Below are 26,211 nucleotides of genomic sequence, written 5' to 3'. Positions count from 1 at the left end.
TTGGCTTTTTGAGGGCTTTAACACGCTCAAATTCTTACCAAAATTTGCAGAAAGTTAGAAAGTGGTGAAAAATTACGTATTCTGGAGGAATTTACAATGGGCGTCGCAAAATGGCTCAATGGTGCCCCCCGAGCCCCCCGGAACGTGTTCACATTGACCGATCTTCACAAAAATCAATACACAGGTGCAGGGGCGTCGTTAGGCCTGTTTTAGGCTAAGCCCCCCCTTTCTTTCGATCCTACAAACGCCCCTGCAGCTAACCATTGTAAGTAAAACCAGACCATGATACCCAATTACACGGTAGTTCACACATACCAACCCTAGTACCAACAGACAGTAATTTGACAGTACTATGTGTACATCACATTTAATTACAGTAGCGCTAATAAACAGTACAAACTGTTATTTCTGAAAAACAAAAATTAAAAAGTTTTAATATTCAATACCAGGTTCTCAAACACTTTTTTCATTTAACTTTTCACAATATCATAAAGAGAAAACCTGATGTGATTTTTTTCATTTCTGGTTTGTAATTGCAATCAACTGGCATCCGCTAAGCGAGGCAATGTCTCACTCGAGTTCATTACTTTAATGAGTTCATTTCTCGAGGTGTCTGGTGAGAGTATTAGATACTGGGAACTGTGGTGATTATCTTCACTCTGATATCTTTATAATTTGTTTGCCAATGTTTCCCCCTTTCATCATAGAGCAAAATGCATCTGCAAGAAAATAGAACAAAATCAACTCTGTAACTGTGAAGGCAACAAAGAAGCAAGAATCATCAAATCGCAGATAAATGGCAGGATTAAAACTCACATACCTCCCATGTTTTCAATGCCATCCACCACAGTTTCTAGCACCTGCAGGATGAAAGTACAAAATGATGCAAAACCACAATCAGGGAAGAGGACAAACAAACACACATTGATACCACTTCCTCCTTACCTTGATCTGGCCTGATTTAATACACTGGCTGAGTTCACAGAGGGCAGCTTCTGCTTTGCTCATGTACTCAAGCACCATGAATCTCTCTCTGGTGATGCTCTTGCTTTGCAGAGCTTCCCGTGTCTCCTCGCTCAAAGGTGGAGGATACGGCACATCCTTGTTGTACTGAGAGATCTGCCCACACAGGATCACATGGCTGCCGCTGTTCATCTGAGGAAGAGAGAGGCGGAGGTCAACGTGTCGGATTCACTGTGGAAGAAAACCCTCACTGTTGAGGATAAGGCATAAGGGCTGCGGAATCCACAAGCCACCACATTTGAATTTTGCAAATGTTGGGAAAGTGTGGCTGAATAAATAACGCAAGAAAAACATCATTAACAGTACCTGTGCTATGACAGTATCACTGATGGGTCCTCCCACATTGTCAAAGTAAACATCTACTCCATCAGGGCAGCACTCCTTCAGTCGGGCCGGTACATCCTCCTGTCGGTAGTTGATGGCAGCGGAGAAGCCCAGATCGTCCACTAAAGCTCTGCACTTCTCTTCAGATCCACAGATCCCCACAACCCTCACACAGCCGTCCAGCCGGCCAATCTGGAGGAGGCAATCAGGAAGCAATGACTAAATCAGCCTGGTCTGATCTAAGCTGTGTTTATGTTATCGATTGATATCAAAATCCAGGGTTTGCTGTATTTACCTGTCCAGCTATGGAGCCACAGGCACCAGCAGCCCCACTGACCACCATGGTCTGACTGGCCCCTTTGGTGACGTGACCCTTCTCCCTCACACCCAGCAGGGCAGTGAGGCCTGTCAGGCCCACTGCACCCAGCAAGTAGGATAAGTGCCCGTCAGCCAACTGGGGATCAACCTGCAGTAGAGAGAAGTTTGTGTTGACTAATGTAACACAGCGTCCATGTCACATGCAGCTTGCTTTAAAAAGGTCTAGTGTGATAGATTTAGTTGAAAGGGATCTAACGGCAGAAATTGAATATAAAATATGCCTAGTAATGATTTCACTAATCATCTAATTTGTACAAATCTTTGTTTTCTTTACCCCAGAATGGCCCATTTTATATTTAAATACTTTATAATTATATCGGGAGCGGGTCCTCTCTATGGAGGCCGCCATGTTTTTTATTAGAGTCATCCAAACTGGACAAACTAAATATCTTTTGAGTTTTTATGACAACTGAAGCTACCACAGGTTCTTTTTTTGTATGTTCCTAAGGGGAGGGGGAGGTGAGGGATGTTCAGCTGCATCATACAACCTCACCACTAGATGTCACTAAACTCTCCACACTGAACCTTTAAACCTTACATAACAGATTCACATTCAACCCCACGTAAGACCCAGTCTACCTGTCACCGTGACAAATAAGCCACGGCTGTAACAGGTATGTGCCGCACCTTCTGTAAGACGCTTCCTTTCATAACAGCGTGGGTCTGCCACAGCCAGTTGAAGGAAGTGACCACATCTCCCACAGAGAAAGAGCTGCAGCGGCTGGACTCGACCACGCCGATGCCTACGCCATCCACGCACGCAGACAGCTGCCATGGAGTCAGGTATTCAGCCCCGGTGTCCTCGTTCATCCTGCAGCGCTGTGAGGGTGAAGACAGACAGATAGAGAGTCCTGGAGATGGGGAATGTTTGCCTGTTGATTTTATTGTTAAGCCTTTGACACTGTTGGAGGGATAGTTCACCCAAAAAAAGAAAATTGACTCATTATCTGCTTACAAGTATGCCATTTGAGTGGAAACCTTGTTTTTAGCCTAAATGTCCTCTGTGATCCTCGTCTGGAGCCACGTTCACACAAGCTCTCGCCCATGGGTGCATGGAAGCATCACTAGTTCTTACATGTTTCTTTCTGTTTTGTTTTTTTTAACATTTGAAGAGGTGGTTGCCAGTTACTTCAGTTATATCATATTTGGCTGCAACGCTGTTTACCCCTGAAACTCCAAAAGTGTTTTTTGTGGACTCAAACCTTTCACCCACCACCAATATTGCCATAGTTGGGAATAGATAATGAGTTATTTTCATTTACTGGCGAACTGTCAACTAACTTTAACCTTGCTATGATAACTCAGGTGTGCTGGTTGACTGCATGATGTGGATTGAGTTGTTTAAATGCAGATGTCATGACAGGTCAGACTCTAAACCCACTCAAATGACCTGAAGCCATCCTGACTGCATGTTTACCATGTAGGGGTCGACTGAAAGGTAGAGCGTCCGAAGCAGGGCCTCCTCCTCCTTCAGGTCAGGCGCTAAAGTGGACTCCTCCAGGCGGAAGTTTTCAGGACCTGGCACCCCATTTTTACCTTCACGTAAATAAGAAAACAATCACACACACGCATACAACAAAACTCTCGGTGCGATTAAAGAAATGACAAAACTTGACAAAGCCTCCAACCTGGACGTGAGTTGAGAACGACTCTCTGCACGTGCATCCTCAAAGCAACAAAAGACAAAAGTGCGGGTCTTTACGTGCAACGTGTTGACGAGTGCAACAGGAGTGTTGTCATACGGTTAGCACTAGGCTAGGCTAAGCTAACAGGCTGTACCTCACAGTTTGTTGACATTAGCTAACCTGTGTTTTCTGCTTGTTCCTGCACGGTGCAAGATGCTTCCCTGTTAGCCACTTCCGGCCGCGCTTAAAACCCGGAAGCCAGTTATGGAAGATCGTTTGCTTTAAGACTCATATCTATTTAGCACGTCTTATCTGATTCTGTGTTTATGGTTAAAATATATTTAACGAAACGTCAATCAAGCGAGAGCCACGTGACATGCTCGCGGGGAATGCGAGGCGGTTTGACGAAAGTGCGACACCGTGTCCGCAGAGTTCCGGTGCCGCGGGGGTTCACCATCTCTTCATGTAGGTTCCATGGAGCCGGCAAGGCAGCTCCGGTGAATCAGAAACGGAACGCGGCCCCCTTCCAGCAGCACCATTTTTTTTTTGTTGTGTATTATTCTTTTTTTTTTAATTCTTATTAATCCAGCTCGTCCACACAAACCGCTACCGGACACCTCCCGCTGCTCCGGGGGTTGTCACCGCATCTGCAGCCGGGAATGCACTCGGTATCAAAGAGGATACACGCGGGCTGCAGCGCTGGTGGTTACTAGCAGAAAAGTTCCGCCTTGTGGAGGAATCTGGGAAATAAAAGGAAAGTTTACGAGGCTTCATGAGGAAAGTGAAGCTGGTCGAGACTCCCCCGCTGGAGGAGATGGTGAAGGCCCGTGTGGGTCATGGAGGAGCAGAGTTCACTGTGAGTACTCGCATCTTTGTTTTTGATCCATGCAAACTCGTGGGGGTGTTGTGTGTTAACCTGGAGGATTTGTGGCTTTGGTGCATCGTGATCAGCTGCATGTCTGTGTGGTAATAAGATTGTGACACTTCTCCCCCCCCCCCCCCCCCCTCCTTCAGTGAAGTTAAGTATATCTCCTCCTGCTGTGCTCTGGAGTCTGTGTGCGTGTGTGTACACATTCAAGTCAGTGTGAGTTGGCTGCAACTAGAGATTGTTATCATTGTACATGAATCTCTATAAATTAGGATTAAGTTGTCAGAGTACTTGTGTTCACATTGCTCACGTCTGCCAAGTCCAAACCCCCCCCCCCCCCCCCCCCCTAGATATTCAGGATTGAAATATTTGCATCAGTAGAGCAGCAAAATCCTCCCATGTTGGAAACTGACAGCATCAAATCAAATGTGTGGCATTTTTGTGGCTTTAAAATGTGTGTAAATAATGAAATTGCTGTCAAAATAAGTGCCTATTAATTAGTAAATGTTAAATCAACTAATTGATAAAGGTATCTTCTTTGAAAACACTATTTTATATATACACACACACACACACGCACACACACAGAGTCGTAACTAGGACTTTAGAGTACATTATATCGATTTCCTGGAGATGTACTCTAACCTTAACCATAGTTACTACTATTATTACTATTACTACCGACGCTAACATTAACCAGGACCACAGAAAATGCGTTTTACTTCATTAGGTGCTTTCTTTGTTCCCCATGGGGTCTATTGGTCCTGACAAGGTAGGTCAGTGTGTATGCTGGCAAAGATGAGTACACACACACACACACACACACACACACACACACACTCAAAACCCTGATTCCCAGCACAGTGACAGTGTCATCGGAGGCAGCCATGTCAGCCTGACTCGGCTTCTTGTCAACTGCGTGAATGTGTTCAGGCTTTGCACGTTATTTTAAGGGCCAGAGAGGAGAGCGAGCCCAGCAGAGCCACTACAGCTGTGCACCATCTGACTGGCACATGCTTGGTCATGTCCACTGACACATGATATTTTCGGGTTTTCCTAAACTATTGTCTCATTTGACTTGTAACAGTCGGATAAACATACGTGTTTTAACAGAGTTAATGGACGGTGTGTTTCTGCTTCCTCCCAATGTTCAAAACTGAAGCCAAAAGACCCCGGATGGACAAATCCTGAGTCATGGTCAGCTGTCGTTAAATAACAGATAACAACACTCTGTTGTGTTTGTGTCGTCAGGTGGATTTAAAGCAGCCTAGAAAGTGTATAATAAGAACAAGTACGTGTCCATGGTGCCTGTGTGCACAGCCCCAAGGGAGGATAATTGAGGCCTAGCATTAGCCTGAGTCAGCATGCACAGGGCAGCTAAAAGGAATGCAGCCATCATTGATTTCACTACATGCACCTTTTGTGGCTTGTCCACCTCAGCAGTCCAGAGATGAACGCTTCTATGAGCAGACACTGCTGAACATATTTGGGGAGGAAGTTAACCAATTGTTTCAGCTTTATCAATATAGAAGAATTTTGGTACTGATCATGTTATTTAAACAGATGGTTGTTTGCCCCATCGAGGTCTTTTTGAAATGTATGTGCTGGTTTTATCTGTTTGACACCATATCATCGGGCAGGCCACAGATCAGTTTGCAATATCCTGGCCTGGTTAAGTGTTCACACACTTTTATATCATCCTGAGTGAAACTCATGTGAACACGGGTACAAACCGAAACTCAACACTTAGACTGATTATAGCAGTATCACATGTGGCTTGTCTTCAGCAACAGAAGCTCGCTGAACTTTTTCCACAATGGCCCTTGAGAGCTCAATGCACTGAAGCTTAAGAAAACATGTGCAAATAGACTTAAACAAGGAAATTAAGAGAAGGTAGACTCAACACAAGACATATCTGGTTTCTTCTCTAACAAGTCGACTGCGGGACCTTCAGTTATGTCACAAATTGAACAATGAACTGGTCACAGCCATCTTTTTTTGTTGTGTCTCGTCAAATTTGGCCAGTTTAACACTGGGATTATTCTCTTTGGGAATATCTTGACTGACACTCTGTCCTTCTAACTGTGATTCAACAATATTCTAGTATTATCTTAATCATTTTGAATTGATAATCTGATAATCTGTTGTTCGAGGTGAGGATTTGTGTCTTTACTTTGTTGTCTATCATTTTAAGTAAAGTAGTGTTGACATTTAAGGACACTCTTGGGTAAAAGGTGAGGATTTGAGAGGCTCCTCCCTTTCTCCATTGGTCCGTCTCAGTATTAATGTATGAACACTGGCTGCTGGTTGGACTGAACAAGTAAATATTTGTGTTTTAACTCCCTAAACTTTGCAATACTCATTCTGTCTGTTCATGTGCCATCTCTTCACTGCACATATTCTCACACTGCACATCTTTACACTGTATATATTGGTTTTATTCCCTTCACATTTTTCTATATCTTTTATATTCCTTACACCTTAAGTTGTGCATGTCTCTCATTATTACTTACTGATGCCTATTTTGGACTCCTGCTGCTGTAATATTGGAAATTCCCCAACAGTGGAAATAAAGGATATTATCTTATCTGAAATCAGGATCTGTCGGTGTGTAATGAACTTGTTTATTACAGTTATAGACAGTTATTAGGAAAGAATGAATTCACAAGAAAAGATGAGTTAAGATAAGATAAACCATTATCTCTGTAGCAACATGTCCCACAATGGGGAAACACACTGTTACAGTACAGGGGATTCCAAGGATAGAGAAAAGTTAAATTAAAGAGCAATTCAAACATGAGGAGATTTAAAGATAGTGATGAATTATACACTGTAAACAGGATACATACACTGTAAACAGGATATAGACACTGTAAACAGGAATGCACATGGACAGAATAGCAAATTGAAAGATATTGAAAATGCACAAATAAAAAATACAACTGAACAAAATTAAACTCTGACATAAACAAAAAATATATTTTTAAACTTCTCCAAGAATTTGACACAGTTTGTGGATCACGTGAAGACGCAATTGAAACTGAAAACGAATTTCATAATTTTTAAAAAACCCAGATGTGAAGGTGAAAGGAAAGTGAATGTTGAAACCCCCCCTTTATTCCCCCCCCCATCCCCGCGGTCCTCCCATGTGTGCAGGAATTTCCCGCATGGACTGACGGGGACTTTGCTCCGTAAATTACAGCGCGTTGCGTGTCATAGGAAGACCTTATATGGACATGGAAGTGGGTGTGGCCTGCGAGCTTGTGGCTTGTGGAAGTGGGTTTGGTGTGGGGGGGAGAGAGAGAGAGGAGGAGTGGGGGGGGGTCACAAGACAAGCAGAGACACGGACCGAGTCGCACGTCGATAAGGCCGCATCGCCCAGTGAGTGTGCGTGTGTTTTTTTTGTTGTGTTGCTTTTTTTTTTTTAAATTATCGTGCAACCCTCGTGCAATAATGCGCAGCGGACACTGGCGGCATTGCGTCCGCGCTCGTGCACACTAGCGCCGCGGCTCCTGTTTACGTCGACCCCCTTTTTTTTTTTGAGGACTTCCAGGAGGAGGTGGAGGGGGGGGGGGAGAAAAAGTAACCCAGCAGCGATGAGTGAGGTCAGCGGCACAGCATGAGTCAACCTTGGGGATGTGATGCATGCAGTCATCGTCGCGGGTCGCTCGGTTTTGTGCGGGCCTGTGCAGCAGCTGCTGGCCGCGGCGGAGGAGGGTGCGATCCTGCGGGGCTCGAGCTGCTTCCATGACGGTAAGTACGGGGGACGCGGAGGGGCTGGAGCCGCGGTGGTGATGCCCTGCCTGCCTGCCTGCTGCCTGCCTGGCGGCGGTGTTGGTCTCGTGCTCCGCGGGGTGTGCACGCTCCGCTGGCCGCAACTGACACTGACCCCACAAAAAGAAAAAGTTTTGTTTACCCCGCAGAGACACAACCGGGCGACGACCCGGAGCCTCCGCGCGGGGGGCTCGAGTCTCGTCCCCGGGCATGTGACGTGTTGTTTAAATCGTGTGTTTACAAGCGGGAATCGATCCGCGGTTGTTTTGTTTACGAGCCCCATGCAGCCGCCACACTTGCGCCATGCATCGTGCACCGTCGGCTCGCTGCACGGGGACAGGGTATTAGTGACCGGGTAATCCTGTCCCCTGCAACAAAGGCGGTCTCGTAAATAGCGCTGAGCTGGCTGCTCCACGGAAAGTGATGTGGAGGAGAGGGAGGAGGAGGAGGAGGAGGAGGGGGGGTCCGGGAAGAGTCCTCCTCATCGGGCATGTTGTCTCCTTCTCCTCCTTCTTGTCTGTTCATCGTGCAGCCAGGCCGCATGCACGTCAGGCTGCTGCTCGAGCCTCACACACACACACACACACACACTGTTTTTTAAATTAGGATTCGGCGACGGATTAGTGCGGCTAATGGCGCTCGACGTTTATTTTTAAGACAATCGAACGTGTCAGTGTGATTACAGCGCCAAAGCCCGGGCTTGTGTAGGGTTGCACTAGTGATGCGTCACGATGATCCCTCGCACATCATGGTCGCCCCTGTAATAAGCACCAGTGTGTGTGTGTGTTTTTGTGTTGTTGTTGTTGTTGCTGCTCCCAAGCGGTGCAAGAAAAAGTGGTTTCCCTCCGTGCACCGTTTCCACAGAGGGTGTCTTTCCCTGCGATCTGGCAACACAGATCAATGCATGTGCAACGTCACATGGCGCTGCTGATGCACACAAACACACACACACAGCTCGAACCTCGCATGCATGGGGCCCATTCCGTCCCCCCCCACCACCCCTCAGTCTGTGCTTCCCCCTGAGCCCCTGCACGATCTGAACAGCTGCAGCCGTCTATTTTAAGAAGCTTGTGTTTTACTAGGCCACCAGAGCGAAGGGGTGACAGTTGTCAGTCACTTTCCAGGTTGTCTGAGCTGTAGATTAATTCATGCAATCATCTGGAGAAACCCCTTTCAATCCTTTCATGTGAATCTTGAAAAACTAAGTCTCTGTTCAGGTTGTTGACGGCTGCAAAAAAAGAGTGGTGAGGTTGTTCTCTTCCCCGCAGATGGACCAAAGGGTTTGCAATTTTCAAACAGAAACTGTGGCAATCTGTGTGCGTCTTTGACTTTGGCACGCGGCACCGAGTCCAAATCTGCTGCAACACCTGCCCCCTGTTAAATCATAATTTTTTCATAATCACAAGGGGGTTACCATGGCAATTGTTAGGTTCTCAATGCGAGCTCATCGAAGCCTTTAAGGCCATTTTAACTCCCCCCCCCCCCCCCCTTGCATAGATCCTTTCAGCATGACTCACGCTTGCTCACTCTCAGTTGCCCTTCCTTCTCGCTGTGTGCAGCCACGGTTCAAAGGGCACGATTTCCCTTTCTCCTCGCTCATGAGTCATGTAGTTGTTAAATAGAAGAAGAAGAAAAAAAAAAAGGTTTCTATCACGTCTGAGTTTGTGTGGCGGGAACGAGGATTCCTCTCCGTGAGGCTAAACGAGAAACATGTTCTCTGTGTTCTCAGCAGTGATTTCATGGCCCCGGCATTAAACCTGGTGCAGCTCCATCCTCAAGTGACATCCCCGGGCACTATTGATTTATCTATCTTCATGAACTCCCCTCCCTAAAGGAGGGTTGTTGTACGTGTTGGCCGGCGTGCAGGACCTTATCCCCCCCGTGTCATGTGAGCTTAGTGAATGACACCGCTTAGACCTGCCCCTCCCCTCTATTCTCACACTTGATACCTTTTCAGTGCAGGACTATTGTTGAAAAAGCAGACAGCAGGTTTTTACATGGCTGCAGCAGGGAGGACAATGACAGCCCCCTGTGGTTACTCCCTGTAGTCTGACGGCTGAATGCTTGACCTCTGCCATTTTCTCCACACAGGGTGTTGCCCGTGAATGAGAGAAACTCGCAGACCTCCTCAGATCTACTCGCCCCAGGCCGACGTCCTCTGGATGGGTCACAAAGAAACTTCAGCGGGGAGGAGAAGATTATGTTGGCTGACCCGGCCTCTGCTCACACTGATGTCAACATAGTTTTACAGCTCTAATTTACTTTGGCTACCTATTGAGTTTTTTTTGATTCTCTGGATATATTCAAGTGACACTCGGTGGAGCGATAGTAGTTGTCTTGCTCGGCTTCTTCATGCCCGTCATGAGTGTACCTGCCCAGCAGAAACCCAGCGCCAAGAGGACGGGCAAACGCATCACATTTTTCAACGAACAAAGCGTAGCAATGAAGGAGACGTCTCAGCACCCTGAAGGGTCCTACTATGTCCCAGGGGCCACCGCCTCAGACCCCGGACAGAGCGAGGCCGCCAGTACCGTGACCTCCAACCCAGAGGGCCCTCACATGTTCCTCAACTCCGTCATCTTCAGCCCAGACAAAGGTGACCAGAGCAGGGGTCACTATCAACAGACTGTTCCGATGAAGTGGGCCCAACAGGAGCCCAATCAGCAGCAGCCCTCGCTGTCCCAGCAGCAGAGAGCTGCCTCCTGGAACCCCATAAGTAACTGGGGTCAAAACTTTTCAAATTACATGGGAGGAGTTAACGTAACGGACTCAAGGACTCAGAATGCGTTCGCAAAGTCGATGCACGAGACCTCGGGCATGCAGCCGCATCAACAGCCCGCTAACAGGGCTACAGACAAGCAGCCTCTAGGAGCCCCAGATGCCTACAGGGATGCAGTCAAGGCTCAGGGCATGGAGTGGGAGCAGCAGCAGCAGTCCCAGGCCTTTCAGGAATCTTTAAAACCCGGGGCACTGAACCCCACACAGTCCCTCCAAGGAGGAAGCTCAGTTTTGCAGCCCTTCCAGTTGGCCTTTGGTCAGCCCAAGCAGCACCTGCCAGCCTACTACCAGTCCTTTCAGGGCAACAGGACAACCCTACCCAACCCACCTAACTACTCAACGCAGGCTAAACCCCCACAACAGCTACAGCAGCTGCAGAAGCAGGAGCAGATACAGCGCCAGCAGCATCACATCATCCAGCAACAGATTCAGCAGCAGCAGCATCAACATCAAATGCAGCAGCAACAAATCATTCAGCATCAACAGCATGTGCAGCAACATCTACAGCAGCAGCAGCAGATACAGCACGAGCAGCAGCAACAAAAGATGCAGCAACATCAACAGCAGCAAATGCAACAACAGCAACAGCAGCTGCATATTCAGCAGCAAATGCAACATCAGCAGTTGCAACAACAAAACCCTCATGTGCTTGACTATTATTCTGCTGCTCGAAATGCACACCCGCAGCCCCATCCCCAGCCTGTGGTGGTACACTCCCAGGAGTCCTCTGCTCCCGCTCCCCCAAAGATCCAGGAACCAGCCATCCAGGACATCACCCCTGAACCCCAGCAGTCGCCCGACCCCCTGCAGCCCCCTCTCCCCTCCGTGCCCCTGCCCCAGCCCCAGACACAGACTCAATCCCAAACGCAGCTCCGTAGATCGCGGCGGCTCTCGAAGGAAGGAGGAGCGCCGTCCGACAACCCTTTCCTCTCGGCCTCTGCGGATCAGGCGGCCACGGGGCTGCAGGTCTCTCAGAACGGGGGCCGAGACATCCAGGCAGCCCCGACGGGCGTCATCCAGAGCACACGCAGGAAACGTAGGGTGTCCCAGGAGGTCAACCTGGAGACTCTCGCTCAGAAGGCCTCAGAAATGGAGTCTCTACCACCACATGTTCTCAAGGTAAAGGCTCATTTTTTTATAAAATGTCAGCCATTTTCCCTTTTATCGCTTTGTATAACTGTACTCGGTTATTTCCTCCTAAAGCTAAACAGCCGAACAAACCACCTTAAATAGAAAAAGGACTAATGATCTTAGTCTCAATCACTACAAGGGCATTTTTATCGAAACGTGTCGCTCTAGCTGGAGGCCTTAATTGAGAACATCTCGGCGAGAGCTAGAAATCTATTTCTCTAGTGTTATCTCAGGGTATAATTGCATCGGGACTGAAGCTCCCCGAACAAGAGCGGGAGCTGAAACAAACACCCATAACGCAGCTGCCAAGAAAATTCTGCCAAAACTTGTGTTGTTAGTGATTAACATGTTGCTGGAAGAGACGCCGAGTGTAATCAACGCCCAGTGAAGTGTGCGCCACGGAGAACTGAGCTGCTCAGCTCGGCCTTGTGAGGGGAAAGTCTGTGGCTGGAGAAGTCTTTTAACATGGGGAATGTTGTCCCAGGGTGAATGTAAACTTTATAAACTGCTTCATATGCCGAGTTTCCGCCCTCAGAAAACAAACCACTTAATAAATTATGCCCAACTCGGCCTCGTGGCGTCATGTACTTGTGTGTTTATCTGCTGAAGGTCTCGATTGTGCAACAAGTCCTGTTTCCAAACAGCACTGAGTCAGTGTGTCTGCAGTTCAGCGCCCTGGATTTGCCTCATGGGTAGCTGATCATACAGACACTGTGTTTGGTTACATGCCTGCACACCTCCCCCCCATCCCATCAAAGGAGAGAAACACCAGCCTGGCCTTGTCTGCCCCCCCCTCCCTCTCCCTCCTCTCTCGCTCTCCATACAGGGAGGGGTGTGGGGTTGCCCCTGCGTGCAGTGCTCAGCAGAATATCTGTCCTCCACCACACTGGTGCAGGGGGGCTGGAGTTTTCCACCAGTAATAATGAGCCCAGATCCAGCACAGCCCCACTGCTGCACGGCTCCCGGCCCCGTGTAGATGTGCAGCGGCAGAATGCATCTGTCTTCTTCTGCTGGGCTCTGATGTGGTGGTTGCACTTTGAAGCTGCTCCGGAGTTGATCGTTGTTTCCTCGTGCCCACCCGCTGTGGTTTCTAAAAGAAAGAAATGTGAAGAGTCATCTCTGAAGCGGTTTCTCTGTAACGTCCGAGCTGCACCTAGCAGTGCAATCTGAGGCATGAGGGGGTTTCAAAATGTGTTTTAAAAACATTCTACTGCAGCTCATTTTCTGTGTATGGATTCTGTCGGGGTTCATCTCAGGCGTTTGATGACAAATTGACTTATTTGTCAACACCCCAAGTTTGAGTATTGACTTAATTTTCACTACGCATTAAGATTTTGTGTCAGATGAGGAACAAGGTGTCAGAGTTTCCAAATTATTCTATTGACTTAAATTTGGCCTCTTGCCCCAGATGAATTAACCTCCACCCAGATTGATTTATTGAGTTATTGAACCATATTGACCTGCTTTGACTTCAAGTTGTTGAATCACAACCTCTACACATGTTGCTTTGTGCTCTGAATCATCTACACAAGTTTTGAGATTTGAGTAGTTTTTGAATTTGTGTGCCCTAAAAAGCTGAGGAGGAACTTTGTGCGAGCTGCAGTTTCGAGTGGTGTCACATTGAGGAACAACAGGATGAAGCAGACTTCGATTTTTGTTTCAGTTCAGTCTTTGACGGTGACAACATCCAAGTTTGATGAGTCACCCGTCCCCTCTAGGAGCTGGAAGGATGTAATATTGTTCCTTAGTTCAGGGCTGCTTCCGTAATCATTATCTTTTATGAAAGAAACACAGTGTTACTCTCTGGCTTAATCATTTAGTCAATTAAACATCAGATAATTACACATCCTAAAAGCCTAGGAAAATAAATCTGGAACCTTAGGCTTTTATGACTTTTAATCTAGCTTTAAAGTCGTAAAAAAAAACCAATTACACACAGATTACTTGGAATTAATGTTTCAGATTAAACCCGCCATTTCCTACACTTGCAGGGTTATTTTAATGCATTTGTTCTTATTTTAAATCCATTTCAAAATATCTTTCTCCCTCCATGCAGGACCCCCACCGGCCGTGGAGCCCCACCGCCTCAGAGGGCCTGCACGCCAAGCGGCAGCGAGACGACAACCTTCTGCCGCTCGTCATCCCCGTGTCGGTTCCGGTGCGGCGGCCGGAGCCCTCGTCCCCGGACAGAGATGAAGCGGCCCTGGCTTCAGGCTGGCCCCCCAGGCCCTCCCACCCCCAGGACCTCGGCCGTGCAGACCACCAACCCTCGGTCATTGTCACACGGAGACGCTCACTCAGGAACTCCTTGTCAGAGAGCTCAGAGCAGGTCGGTGCACATTTGTCCCTGGTCGCTGTTTATTTTATTTTCCAGCAGTGCCAGCAGGTTTTGGAATATAATTGTTTTTGGCAGACCTTATTTACGAAAGAACAGATAATTGAGGGTTATAGTCTGCTGCTCCTCTGTCCTCTTCACTCTCCTTCCTTCCTGTCTGAACTCGAGCAATCAAATCCTTGCATTAATGCCCCATCACCCCACCAGCACACTGCCCCTTCCCCCCACCATGCTCAATGTCTCCCCTGCCCCCATTTCACTCGTCCACACATTTCTGGCTCTCCGTCTTTCAGTTGGTGGTGGTGCGGGGGGGCTTTGGTGAACTGTTGGCCCTGTCCCAGATCAGGCAGATTATCAGGATTTAGCATTGCAATACTGTACATTATGTACGGTACAGATGAGAGCCGGGTTTACTTGTTTCTTCTTGCCCACTTTCTCTGTGATGGCCCGAGCCAACTGTTGTTGATGGTATTTGTGTGTGTGTGTGTGTGTGTGTATGTGTTTGTGTATTAAAAATAACTGTGCACACAAAGACCTGTGTGGTAAATTCACCCACGATTATCTTCTCCCACCAGAATGGCGGCACAGAGGGGGAGAAAGAGGACGACGGCAAAAAGTCCAAACGGCGTCCCCGGCCCGAGCCCCTCTTCATCCCCCCGCCCAAACCGGGCTTATTCATTGCTCCGACCCCCTACTGCAGCATCACACCTTACCAGAGCCACCTGCGCTCGCCTGTGCGGCTGGCCGACAACCCCCTCACCATGCCCCCTTACACACCTCCGCCGATCCTCAGCCCCGTCCGCGAGGGCTCGGGCCTCTACTTCTCCACCTTCCTGTCCTCGGCTGCAGCCGGCAGCCAGGGCCTGCCGCCGCCTGTCACGCCCAAGTCGGCCACACGCAGCCTGTTACGTTCCAGTAAGTAGAGAAATAAAGTTCAGACAACTTCCCTGAATTATCCACATGACACCTTGACTATGTAAATTCAAACATTTCGCAATAGACATCTGGTGAATGAACTATGAAAGTTGCTGTAATAACTTTTGCGATGTGGTCCTGTGATTATGAAGAAACCCCTTTTTCATAATGTCACTGATTGGATGTTGTGTTGCTGCCTCTTGCAGACAGCTGTGACATCACACCCCCGGTTCTGTCTGCGATGTGCGAGGCCACTCCGGTCAGCATCGAGCCGTGAGTATTTTTTTCCCCTCTCCACGTCCCCAAAAAAACTAAAATCCTCATCTTCCGCTGGGTTCGGGGGGGCTGTTTGTCAGTTTCAGATAAATGATATGGCCACTCCAGCTGCACGCAGCATTATCGTAGCGGGAGTAGTAGCTCTGCGATCAATTATTCAAACCCAAACACCGGGCTGACTCATGACATGTCTTGAAAGAGAGCGCAGACATCTTGAAATACTAAACCCCTCCTTTAAAGTGGTCCCTTCCCCTTCGCCGCTGTTACCACTGGAATCTTCTGCCCTGTCATCCGAGGCCAGATTTAGTGGCAGCATCCCCCCCCCCCCCCCCCAAATCTGACGACTCTGCCTAATGTCCCTCTGCAAAATGCCTCCTGTCATAACAACGCCTTACTGCCCGTCAGGTGGAGAGCCTTAAAGCTTCCTTTAAACACAGATGGACACTGATTAGAATGGACCCGAATCTTAAACATGTGGCTTTTGTTGACGTTGAACATTCAGTATTTAAGATGGAGGACGCCCACAGTTTAACACGAGTTGAGCTTCACCCGGGCAGAATTACAGAAGAGTTTTGGGTGTAGCCCAAAATATTGACTTTGTGTTAATCCACTGAAATCTAGGTGGAACCTTCTATGGCTTCAAACTGCTGCTAGTCCACATGCATGGGCCCGTCTTTTGTTTTTAACACAAATGACCCTCAAAATATTCTATAATTCATTTCATTTTATTATGAGCTAGGGCAGTGCCTGTTGTAACCCTGCCTGTTTGCATTGGGCTGTTGGTTTGGCCTGTGGTGATGCTGGGTGCAGCTTTCTTTCTGAACCTATCTGACCTGCAGTGATTGATCAGCTGTAACTAAAGATCAGCTGCAGGACTCAGTCTGTAGAGCCCAGAACTGGAGAATCAGTTGTCGTGGCCGTCGTCTTGCTCGTTTATGACTAAGCAAAAAGTATTAATATTGAACATGTCATGTGTCGATGAGATGAGCAGTTCTTTAAATACTCATTCCACCCTCAGACAGAGATTTATGGAATTAGTAGATAACTTGGAGGCAGAGCAAACCTGTAGAACTATAGAGTGGTTCCTGTGGCCATGACCGACTGCATGCGTGCATGGTTTCTGCTGAATCCCTCATTCTAACTGGAGGTGAACTCCACCACTGACAATAACAGCCAGCGTACAGAGATGTAATCTGAATACATCAAATGGATGTGGCAGAAACTCGATGCAGAGTCTACAACAAAGTCATGTAAACAACCCCAAAAGCAAATAAAGACATTAAGTGGCACAGTCTTCATAAACGTAAACACTACCCTCGATAGCTTGAATGTTTATGAGTGCAGCAGAGAAAAGGGCAGTTTTAATGACATGGATATTTGTATATTCTTTAAGGTGCACAGTTTATGGGGGTTTGTTGTGCAAGCTGCTTCCTGAGCGGTGCCAGCTGCTCAGCGGTCAGCCGGGGACGAGCCGCTGAGGTTTCCCATTAATCATGGCTTCAGCTGGTTCTGGTGTACTCCCAAACAAACGGGAGGCATCACAGTTCCAGCTCTTAGTAGCCCGTCTTCCCTTGGGGAGGATGCCAGAACACACACACACACACACACACACACACACACACTCGCTCAGCTGGAAACACTGCAGGCCCACTGGAAGTGCAGGGGAGGGACGAGACGTGCTCGAAAGGGATTTTCACAACTAAATCCCGGTGATATCTGGTTTCAGCCCCTCGAGACATGTCTTTGATACTTTCTCTATAGGATGCTTTTACTTTTATTGGATTTGAGAAGCTCACTTGGTTCGAATCTACATTTTATTCATCGGGCCGAGAGCCGAAGTGAGCTGTGTAACGAGCTCCAATTCAAAACCGTGCAAGAATTGCCAGAGAAGCCTCCACAATCTCCCCGGGACTATTTAAAGATCACGGCAGAAAGAAGAAGCTCGGAAACCAGAACATGATCTCGGGAATTAAATCGAGAGCTTTACTTGATATTTATACACAGTGTCTTTTTTTGATTGAATCCAAATTGAGTCGTGTCCAGTGCCCTGTCGCTCACACTGATGTCCTGTTTCCAGACGGATCAACATTGGGTCGCGGTACCAGGCAGAGGTTCCGGAGCTGAGGCAGCGGTCAGGTGTCGAGCTCGATCCCCATCGAGCCGATCTGGTTTGGTCTCCGTTGAACGAGCTGCAGGAAAAACCGGACTTCCATCAGAAAGGTAAGAGTAGCTAACGCAGTGTTTCACAAGCGTTACATCACCGGATACAAGGGGGGGGGGGGGCAGTCATTTGGTTGCGCAGTTTCGAATTTATTTACTTTATTGATTTTAATATCACGTGGTAGTAGTTAAAAACAAAGTGTCAGTTTCAACTCAGTTTGAGACACAAGTCGGTTATTTCCTTGTTTTCAAAATACAGAAGTATCTCTGTTATCACATCTGAGATGGTGTTTTCAACAGTTTATGATCGAGCTGATGCACAGTCAGCAATTTAAAAAATGAAAACCCACAGAAACACTGTCAAGAGAGGTTGTAGGTCTGGACAGGACCTGATCAAATCCCATAAAACTTCACATTTATTCCGTTAAATATCGTTATAATCTTCATTTTCTCTCTTACAAACATTTTCACCGTCGTGTGCAACATAATAACCAAGGTCAACATTGATCTGTGTCTCTTTCAGTGGAAGATCTCATGCACCTGGCCTGCTCCAGTGTTCTGTGTGGAGGGGGCACCAACCAGGAGCTGGCTCACCATTGTCTGTACGAGTGCAAAGGCGACATAATGGTGAGTGCGACAGAACAATCCTCATTGAGCGGCCGGGGGGGGGGGGGGGGGGGCGCAGGGAGTCGCGTTATTATCAAGAAAAATTAACACAAAAAAAGCAAGTCATTTAAATAAATAAATTATAGTACTTTTGGATTATATTGTGTTTGTTTTTTGTGAGGCCTAATGCACACTTCACTCATGATTATATTTGTTATGTACGTGACAGTTCATAGAGTTCAATGTCTTTGCTTTGCACCTGGACAGAAGCTCACTGCTGCAGTGGAGCCGGGTTCTGCTTTGCTTTCTGCACAAGTGTCCGTGTGTGTTTGCAGGAGCTGGTTTCTACAGGCGGGTTGAGGGATCACAGAAATCTACGACCACAGCTTGATTTCTGTCGGTGAAACCTGATATCTTGATTTCCTGGGACAGGAACCAGGACAAAAACAAAAAAAATGTGACAAGGCGTTGCTTCAAATTTCTCACGGGAAAACATGCAAGTGAAAATAAAAAAAGAAAAACGACACGTGGGAGAGGAGACAGAACGATGACTGACCGGCTGGATGTAAACGCAGAGTTGAATGTGATCAGGCTGATGCAGTGCACATGCCTCTGACTTCCTGCCTGAACCCGGCTGCCTCTCAGGTTACCTTATCTGAGCTCTGAGTGATTAGAGAACAGCGGTGACTGATGTGTAGGATTTCACTTTGCTCTGCCCTGAAACTCTGTGGCGGCCTGAGATGACTGGGACGGTGAGACGGTTTGAATATGTAGCCGGAGGCAGAGAGAAGCTGCAGCGTGTGGAGCAGAGGAGCTGCACAGGCTGCAGGAGAGCAGAGTGAGGAGGCAGGTTCACTCACTGTCAGGAAATCATTTTGAAATTGATCTGTAGTTAAATTCATCTGTGAAGCCAAAAAAGCTCTAAATTCTGAAGTTAAAGCTTCTTAGTTGTGAGGATCATCTGCTTCTCTTTGTTCTCTGTTGAATTTAACTTTAAATATTTTTCTACTCTGGAAGGATTGAAGATGTCAACCCAGGTTTTTGTCCACCTTGTTATGAGATGTCTTCATCTTTAAAATGATGAAGACAAGAGAACAATTTAAATTAAATAACAGAGACATATAAGCAAATAATTGATATAAAACTACAGAGAACACATAATGCACCTTTCATTACAGACGGAAATATTATCTGTGAGACACTTACTAGAGTAAAGTGCTGAGGCCCAGGACGACTGCACACGGATGTTTACTGCACTTGTGCATTATTTATAAGGACATATTGACATATTTATGTATTTATAGACTTGTTGTAGGTTTTTAGGCTAGTATGGTTAACGGTATGAGTATAGTTATATATCATTTATACCACTAACCTGATGAGGGAAATGTTTTCTACTCTCTGGATTCCAGGTGAAATCCCCAGCACTGTGCAGCAGATTGTTTTTGCTGCAACTGTACTTTGGTTTTCATGCATGTGGTCGAGTTCTGCACGTATTCCTCAGCTGCATTGGAAAGCAGCAAGATTTCAGGCCCTAGCAACCAGCACTGGTCCAGCGTTGTCAAGGAAACCACGAGGGGGTGGGGGGGTGTGTGTGTGTGTGTGGGGGGGGGGGGGGGGGGGGGGGCTGTCAAAGCACCCACTCTCTGCAGCGGTCCGACTCTGACTGCTGCCTTTTCAACATTCACACTCTGTTTCTTCTCAAACACCTCAAAGTCTTTTTTTCCTTGGTGATGCCAGATGGCGAATCATCATCATCATCATCATAATAATCATATGCACCCTGGAAATTGATACTTGCAGGAAAATGAGAGCGATGGTTATCTCTCTTCCCCGGTGACCTGTGAGATTCACGGCTCAGTGTTTTTTCATCTCTAGGTGTATGAAGCACAATCAGATCCCCAGTCAGCTGGTTTGGCAGCGGCCTCCTGTTGTATAAAGGCTCAGAGGAATCACTGTGTGTAAAGTTTACCTCATTTGAAATTCACATTTTAAATATTGTTTTTTGTTTTCTTTCAGGCTGCTCTGTCGCTCCTGATGCTGAGGAATCCAATTTTCCCAAAGTCTCATCGTCTGACAGACTTCCACTACTCAGGTAAGTCTTATGAAAACACAACTAATGGGTTTTAACATGTTTTTTTTACCTAATATAACTGGATGAGATTTAATTTGCAGCTGAAACAAGTTGCAAGTTATTGATTTAACTAAATAGCAAATACTCCCAAATTCAAGTTTTTCTTAAAATATTATGTTTGTTATTGTTCCTTTTCAGTATTTTTCACATGCTTTATCGACATAGTCAGCTGACCCATTGATATGATTGCACTTGTGAATTAAAGCTCTACATTAACATCTTGTTGTCGTTACTTTGAGACCAGTACATTTCCAGTAACAGAAGGTTCACTGGAATTTGTCAGTGTCGGAACATTTCTCTGCATCCTTATCTCCTTAACTGATAAACTCCACCCGGCTGGCGCTCCAACGAAGTTCAGAGCAAACGAAAACAAACACTTTCCAAACCGAGTTAAACTCCGTGTTTGTGTTTTTTTATATTTGCGCCTCACGTTCTTAATCCGAGAGAGAGCCTTTCTGACTTATAGAGACCAAACAGTGATGATTTATCTAAGCTGCTGCCTCTGAGCTGTGGCAGCTGCAGGAGAGAGAGTGAGGCGTGGGTGGTGGTGGGGGTGGTGGTGGGGGGGGGGGGAGAGGAGACTGTGGAGGATTGTCAGGGTCAGCATGATGAGGCAAGGAGGGGAACAGGGAGGGGCTTTACTGTATGTGGTTAATCCAGAGCAGAAGACAGGAGAACCATTGTTAATCAAGTGATTTGAGTGAATGTGTGTGTGTGTGTGTGGATTTAAGGGGGGGTTGGACTGAACTTGTCTCCACACACACAAACAGAGACACACTCACACTCACAGAGACACACTCAGTCTCACACACACAGAGTAAAGCAGGATACTTGTGTAATTAAACTGGTCACTAACACACTGCATCTCTCTCCTCCTCTGTCCTCCTCTGTCCTCTTCTGTCCTCTTCGTCTCCTCCTCTGTCCCTCCTCTGTCCCTCCTCTGTCCCTCCTCTGTCCTCCTCTGTCCTCCTCTGTCCTCCTCGTCTCCTCCCTCAGGATCCGACAGCTGGACGGCAGCTGAGAGACGCCAGTTCAACAAAGGCATCACCGCGTACAAGAAGGATTTCTTCATGGTGCAGAAACAGGTACGAGTGAAGCTTTCAGACAAAAGGTCGGCAAAAATAGCAAGTACTGATTCGAGTCATGTTAACGACTCTGAAACGCCCAAGTTTAACGGTGTCCTCCCCCCCCTCTGGCGGGGGCAGGGGGGGGGGGGAGGAGTACAGTCACTCTGGAACAATGTTTCCTTCCCATTTAATCATTCGCTGTGTCACAGTCAATTACCGCTTCTCCACAACAGAGGAAAACTATTTCGTGTTCTTATCCGAAACCACTTCACCGAACAAGGACGCGGCCAAATTAAATCAGTGTTAGTTTCACGGTCTTCTACCAAATCAGAGACTTTAAAGTTTTGACTCGTGAATCAGCTTGAGGCCTTCGTCGTTTGAGAAACTGTAATTAGATATTTTCTAAAGAGTAAGAGAAGTAATTGATAAATAGATCAATAGAAGAGATCCGGTGTTTTGATAAGTGATTTAAAGTGCTGTCACATTTTATGATTTCACATTTTCAAATGTAAGAATTTTATGCTTTTATCTTTAAGTAAACTGATGATCCTACGTATATTTCAAAGATGAGACAAAATAATCTGCACATTATATTATAACTGATAATCTGCATCCCGTTGCAATTAAGGGACTTTGTGCATGTATTTTTCTGCTGCTCACTGTTTACTTATCCACAGAATGTGGTTGTAGCATCTTAAAACTCCAGTAACATTGTGTGTGTTTGTGTGTTTGTGTTTGTTTCTGATAGGTGACCACGAAGACAGTAGCACAGTGTGTGGAGTTTTACTACACGTACAAGAAACACGTGAAGATCGGCCGCAGCGGGGCGCTGATGTACGGGGAGGCGGAGCCGCTGGACAGCAGGAGCACAGAGGAGGAGACGGACCAGAAGGTCAGTGACACTCAGTGATCTCCTGCTGCAGTGTGACACTGTGAAGACATTTACATTGTGTAGCACTGCTCTAGTGTTCAGCACCACTCCACACGTCACATTCTCACACTGGGGCAACTTGGGGTTAAGTGTCTGGCCCAAGCACACTTAGACACGTGAACTGGAGGAACTGGGAATTGAACCACCGACTCTCTATTGCAGAGAGAATCTTACAAGATGTGAAACAACTGCGTTTTCATGAAGATGTGAAACTGCTCGGTGTCGTTTCATTTATCAAAAAAAAAAAACACACACACACTCTCACCATTTTGTATCTAGGGGAATAGAACTGATGCAGATATTTCTTTCCACCACAGAAACATTGCAGGTACAGTTAGTTTCCAGCTACGTGCACATATAGTAACAAGATTGAAACTTTCTCACACCTTTCAACGACCCACTTCTCTCGCAGCATTCACTGCATATAATTAAAAAAGCACAAATACTTTAAAGCCAATTTTCACAGAGGCAGCAGCAGTGTGAAGGGTCACATGTATAACACACATCTATAACACATCTATAACACATCTATAACACTCTCCAGAGTCCTATATGTATCTTATATATATAACGGCTCCAGAGCTTTATAAATGAGCACGCTGCCGTCAGCTTCTCTCCCAGAGTCTTATCACCTCATTCCTCCCTGCAGGTCTCTCACAGGCTGGAGCCCCAGCGGGAGGAGGACAGCAGGAAGTGGGAAGGGTCAGCTGACAGGAAACAGGATGTGGGCTCCACCAGAGTGTCGCAGCCGCTGCAGCCCACCGAGAAAGTGAGTGAGAAATTTATCGTCACAAAATGATGCAGAGGAACCAAAACTAAATATTCTGGAATATTCTTTCATTCATGCACGAGTTGGGAAATAGAAAGAAGCTGCAGCTCTGATTGTTGTTGTCAGAGGGGAACTGAGTTTGTGTGTGTTTGTGTGTGCGTGTGTGTATTAACGCAACATTCTCACGCACTCCTCTGCCTGAAGCCGTTGAACTGATTCTATTCAGACGTTTTCATTTTCTCACAACGTCACGTTTGTCTCTCCAGCTCCTCCTCATGTCACGTTCACTGACCACAGTTATTCTGAGCTGCACAGATTATTTGTTTGCTCCCCGGTCTGTTTGTGCAGTGAAGATGTTGCAAGAGGCTTCTGACTGGTTCTCCTCCCTTGGCAGCAGATCATTGTTTCACAAGCGTCAACAAACTATCACAGACACTTTTTTTTTTTTATGAAGGCTGAATAGCTAGTCTGCAAACAACTGACATGGCACCAGACACACTCTACAGACGTCATTACATGTTGTAAAGGAGTATTTAATTGTGTGAGTATTTAAATTTTGAATACAACACAACCCACACTCTACAAATGTCCTCATAAATTTGTACAAACTTGTTCTATAGTACTTGGCTACTTATAAGCCAAGTACTTTAGTGTTGGCTTATGAACTACTATTATAAAAGAGACATTAGAGACATGAGGTCATTCGTATAATGTTTAAACACAAACTCACACTTTCATTGTCAGATAAACATATTTTGAAAAGTCTGTGCAGGACAAAACAAACGTTCCAAAGCAACAACAGCAAAGTAAACAATGAAAAACAAAGGAGTTTTTTTTTAGGACCAGCGTGACTTGACCCTTGAGAGAAACCTCAGTTGTCCTCGTCCCACTTTTGTCCTTTTGAACTCTGCCCTACTTGTCCCGCTGGACGTGTGTTGGATTTGCTGCCCCCTGCTGGATGGTCGAGAGTAGAGAACTTTGTCAGCTTCTCTGGATTGTGCAACTCCCCATTATATCTGTCAGTAAACAGTGACTCAGCGAAAAGTGCTTCTCCTCTGTAGTTTCCACTGCTTCTCCCCGTTCCGTGCCCCCGTGTTGTTGTTGTTGTTGTTGTTGTCCAGGCGTTTATCTGTGTTTACTTAAACCCTGCGTCCATGTGTTTGTTTCCTGGCACACGCTCACATGCCAGTGTAACGCTACCCGACATGAGAGCAGATCGTAAAGCAGCTCCGGGCTCATTGTCTTCCTCCTAATTGCTCTCAGTGTTAAACCTGAGCTGTTGTTGTTGTTGTTGTTGTTAACGGCTCCTCTCTGCTTTGCAGCCCGGGACCGTCCTGATCATGAAGGGCCAGGAGGACGCCGGGAGGGAGAAGCCTCCGCCCCGGGTCGTCCACCCCCCCCACCCGCCTGCACCCGCCTCCAAGCCGAGCCGCGAGGACAGCGCCCGGCGGACGAGCCCCGCGGCGCCCGCCAAAGTCCCCGCGGCTCCGGAGGGAGAGTTCCCCTGCAAGAAGTGTGGCAGGTCGGTGAAGAGACGCCATGACTCTGTTTACTTAGTGGAAAGAAGACGGCTCTTACTTCAGTTCCATAAGCAGCTGAACATTGAACTATCTAGATGTAAAATAACATGACATGAGGAGAACTAAACACTCTCTTTTAAATACCCCCCCCCCCACACCCCCGGCTCAAAGCGTGCTAGTTATAGATCTACCATCTCTAGAGTCTGATGAGTAACGATACAGGAAGTCCAGTCAGGCTCATCAGTCACTGGCAGATATCACAGGGTTCAGATGGAAGAGAAGAGTTTGTCCAAGTTCACGTGGCTGCAGACGCATCATGTTAATGATCCGAGTCTCTTTTCTCTAATAACTGTAAACTAAATATCTCCAGGTTCTGAACTGTGGCTCAGGCAGAATTTATAATTCATGTCCATCATAATGGAAACTTATATTTCACCCCCAAAACAATTCTGTGACTCCATCAAATAGTACTAAAGACAGGGTTCCTACGGTCATGAAAAACCTGGGAAAGTCATGAAAAAGAATAAAATCCCAAATGTTTTGGAAAAGTCATGGAAATTTGTTATATTCATATTTCCATGTCGTTCATTTACGCTGAGTTTTAAATAATTAATATGCTTTTAAAGAAATACGCTCAAAATATAAGCAGGCATACTTGGGTTTGTGTCATTTAAGGTTTACTGTATGCCTTGGAATTCTCATTGTTAAATTAAATACCACATTATGTCACTTTTTCGCGTATACACCGAGATTTCACAAAATGTTCGGTCATGGAAATTTGGTTTAAAGTTATTGAACAGTCATGAAAATCCATTGGTCAGAATGTGTATGAAGCCTGTAAAGATGGAGACCTTTGTTTCTTTTTCTTTTCTTTCTCTCTCTGCTCCTCGTGATGTCCCTCCCGACCCCTCTGACCTTCTCCTTCTTCCTCCTGCAGGATCTTCTTCAAGGTGAAGAGCCGCAGCGCCCACATGAAGAGCCACGCCGAGCAGGAGAAGAAGGCGGCGGCTCTGCGGCAGAAAGAGGCCGACGAGCGAGCGGCGGCGGCGAAGGCGGCGGCCGACGCGGCGGCTGCTCTGGCGGCTCGGCAGCACAACGGGACCCGGCAGCTGGGCGGGGGGGACAGCACCAACGACGACTCGTCGGACAGGGACGACGAGGACGACGCGGACTGGCAGTGAGAGGACGGACACACACTCTGACTGTTGATTGGCTGGTTCTCTGGGAAGCGGACGAGGACGGATCCCCCCCGGTGGACAGATCGCTGAGCAAGACGACTTCCGTTGCTCTGCACATTCAGGGACAGACTTCCCTCCTGCGTACGTGACTGAGTGGGAATGTGTGGAGTGAGTGAGTGAGTGAGTGTGTGTGTGTGAGTGTGTACTGTGTGTGCGTGTGTGTGTGTACTGTGTGTGTGTGAGTGTGTTTCTCACCAACGCCCCTTTACTCTGCTTGAAAAGCTTTTCAGGAGTTACCTCTCTTGGTCACAGGGCTCAGTCAAATCAAAGCCATGCCGCCCCCCCCCGCTCGGCACTGTCCTGCCCGCCACGCCCACTCCCACGCCCACCCCCAGGCCACGCCCACCCCCAGGCCACGC

At 47.1% G+C, this 26,211-nt stretch overlaps 2 protein-coding genes across 2 annotated transcripts; one reads left to right on the top strand and one right to left on the bottom strand.

Moving 5' to 3' along the window:
• Positions 1 to 351: 351 nt before the first annotated feature.
• Positions 352 to 3,702, bottom strand: ptgr2 (prostaglandin reductase 2). Its single transcript, XM_053434453.1, has 8 exons — positions 3,354 to 3,702; positions 3,143 to 3,261; positions 2,353 to 2,544; positions 1,643 to 1,813; positions 1,330 to 1,539; positions 946 to 1,155; positions 821 to 860; positions 352 to 719 (listed from the first exon to the last, which is right to left on the bottom strand). Exons 1-8 carry the CDS (start codon positions 3,388 to 3,390, stop codon positions 655 to 657), a joined length of 1,044 nt encoding a protein of 347 aa, XP_053290428.1. The 5' UTR covers positions 3,391 to 3,702; the 3' UTR covers positions 352 to 654.
• mideasb (mitotic deacetylase associated SANT domain protein b) lies at positions 3,220 to 26,000 on the top strand. Its single transcript, XM_053434454.1, has 13 exons — positions 3,220 to 4,206; positions 10,084 to 11,889; positions 13,958 to 14,230; positions 14,812 to 15,151; positions 15,358 to 15,424; positions 17,505 to 17,647; positions 18,111 to 18,214; positions 20,213 to 20,288; positions 21,324 to 21,412; positions 22,143 to 22,286; positions 22,975 to 23,094; positions 24,417 to 24,616; positions 25,552 to 26,000. The coding sequence occupies exons 2-13, from the start codon at positions 10,345 to 10,347 to the stop codon at positions 25,793 to 25,795; spliced, it is 3,345 nt and encodes a 1,114-aa protein (XP_053290429.1). The 5' UTR covers positions 3,220 to 4,206; positions 10,084 to 10,344; the 3' UTR covers positions 25,796 to 26,000.
• The last annotated feature ends 211 nt before the right edge of the window (positions 26,001 to 26,211 follow it).

The sequence above is a fragment of the Pleuronectes platessa genome, chromosome 11 (assembly GCF_947347685.1).
Source record: "Pleuronectes platessa chromosome 11, fPlePla1.1, whole genome shotgun sequence".
NCBI lineage: Eukaryota > Metazoa > Chordata > Actinopteri > Pleuronectiformes > Pleuronectidae > Pleuronectes > Pleuronectes platessa.
The sequence above is the reverse complement of the archived record's forward strand: the minus strand, read 5'-3'. Positions and strand labels throughout refer to the sequence as shown.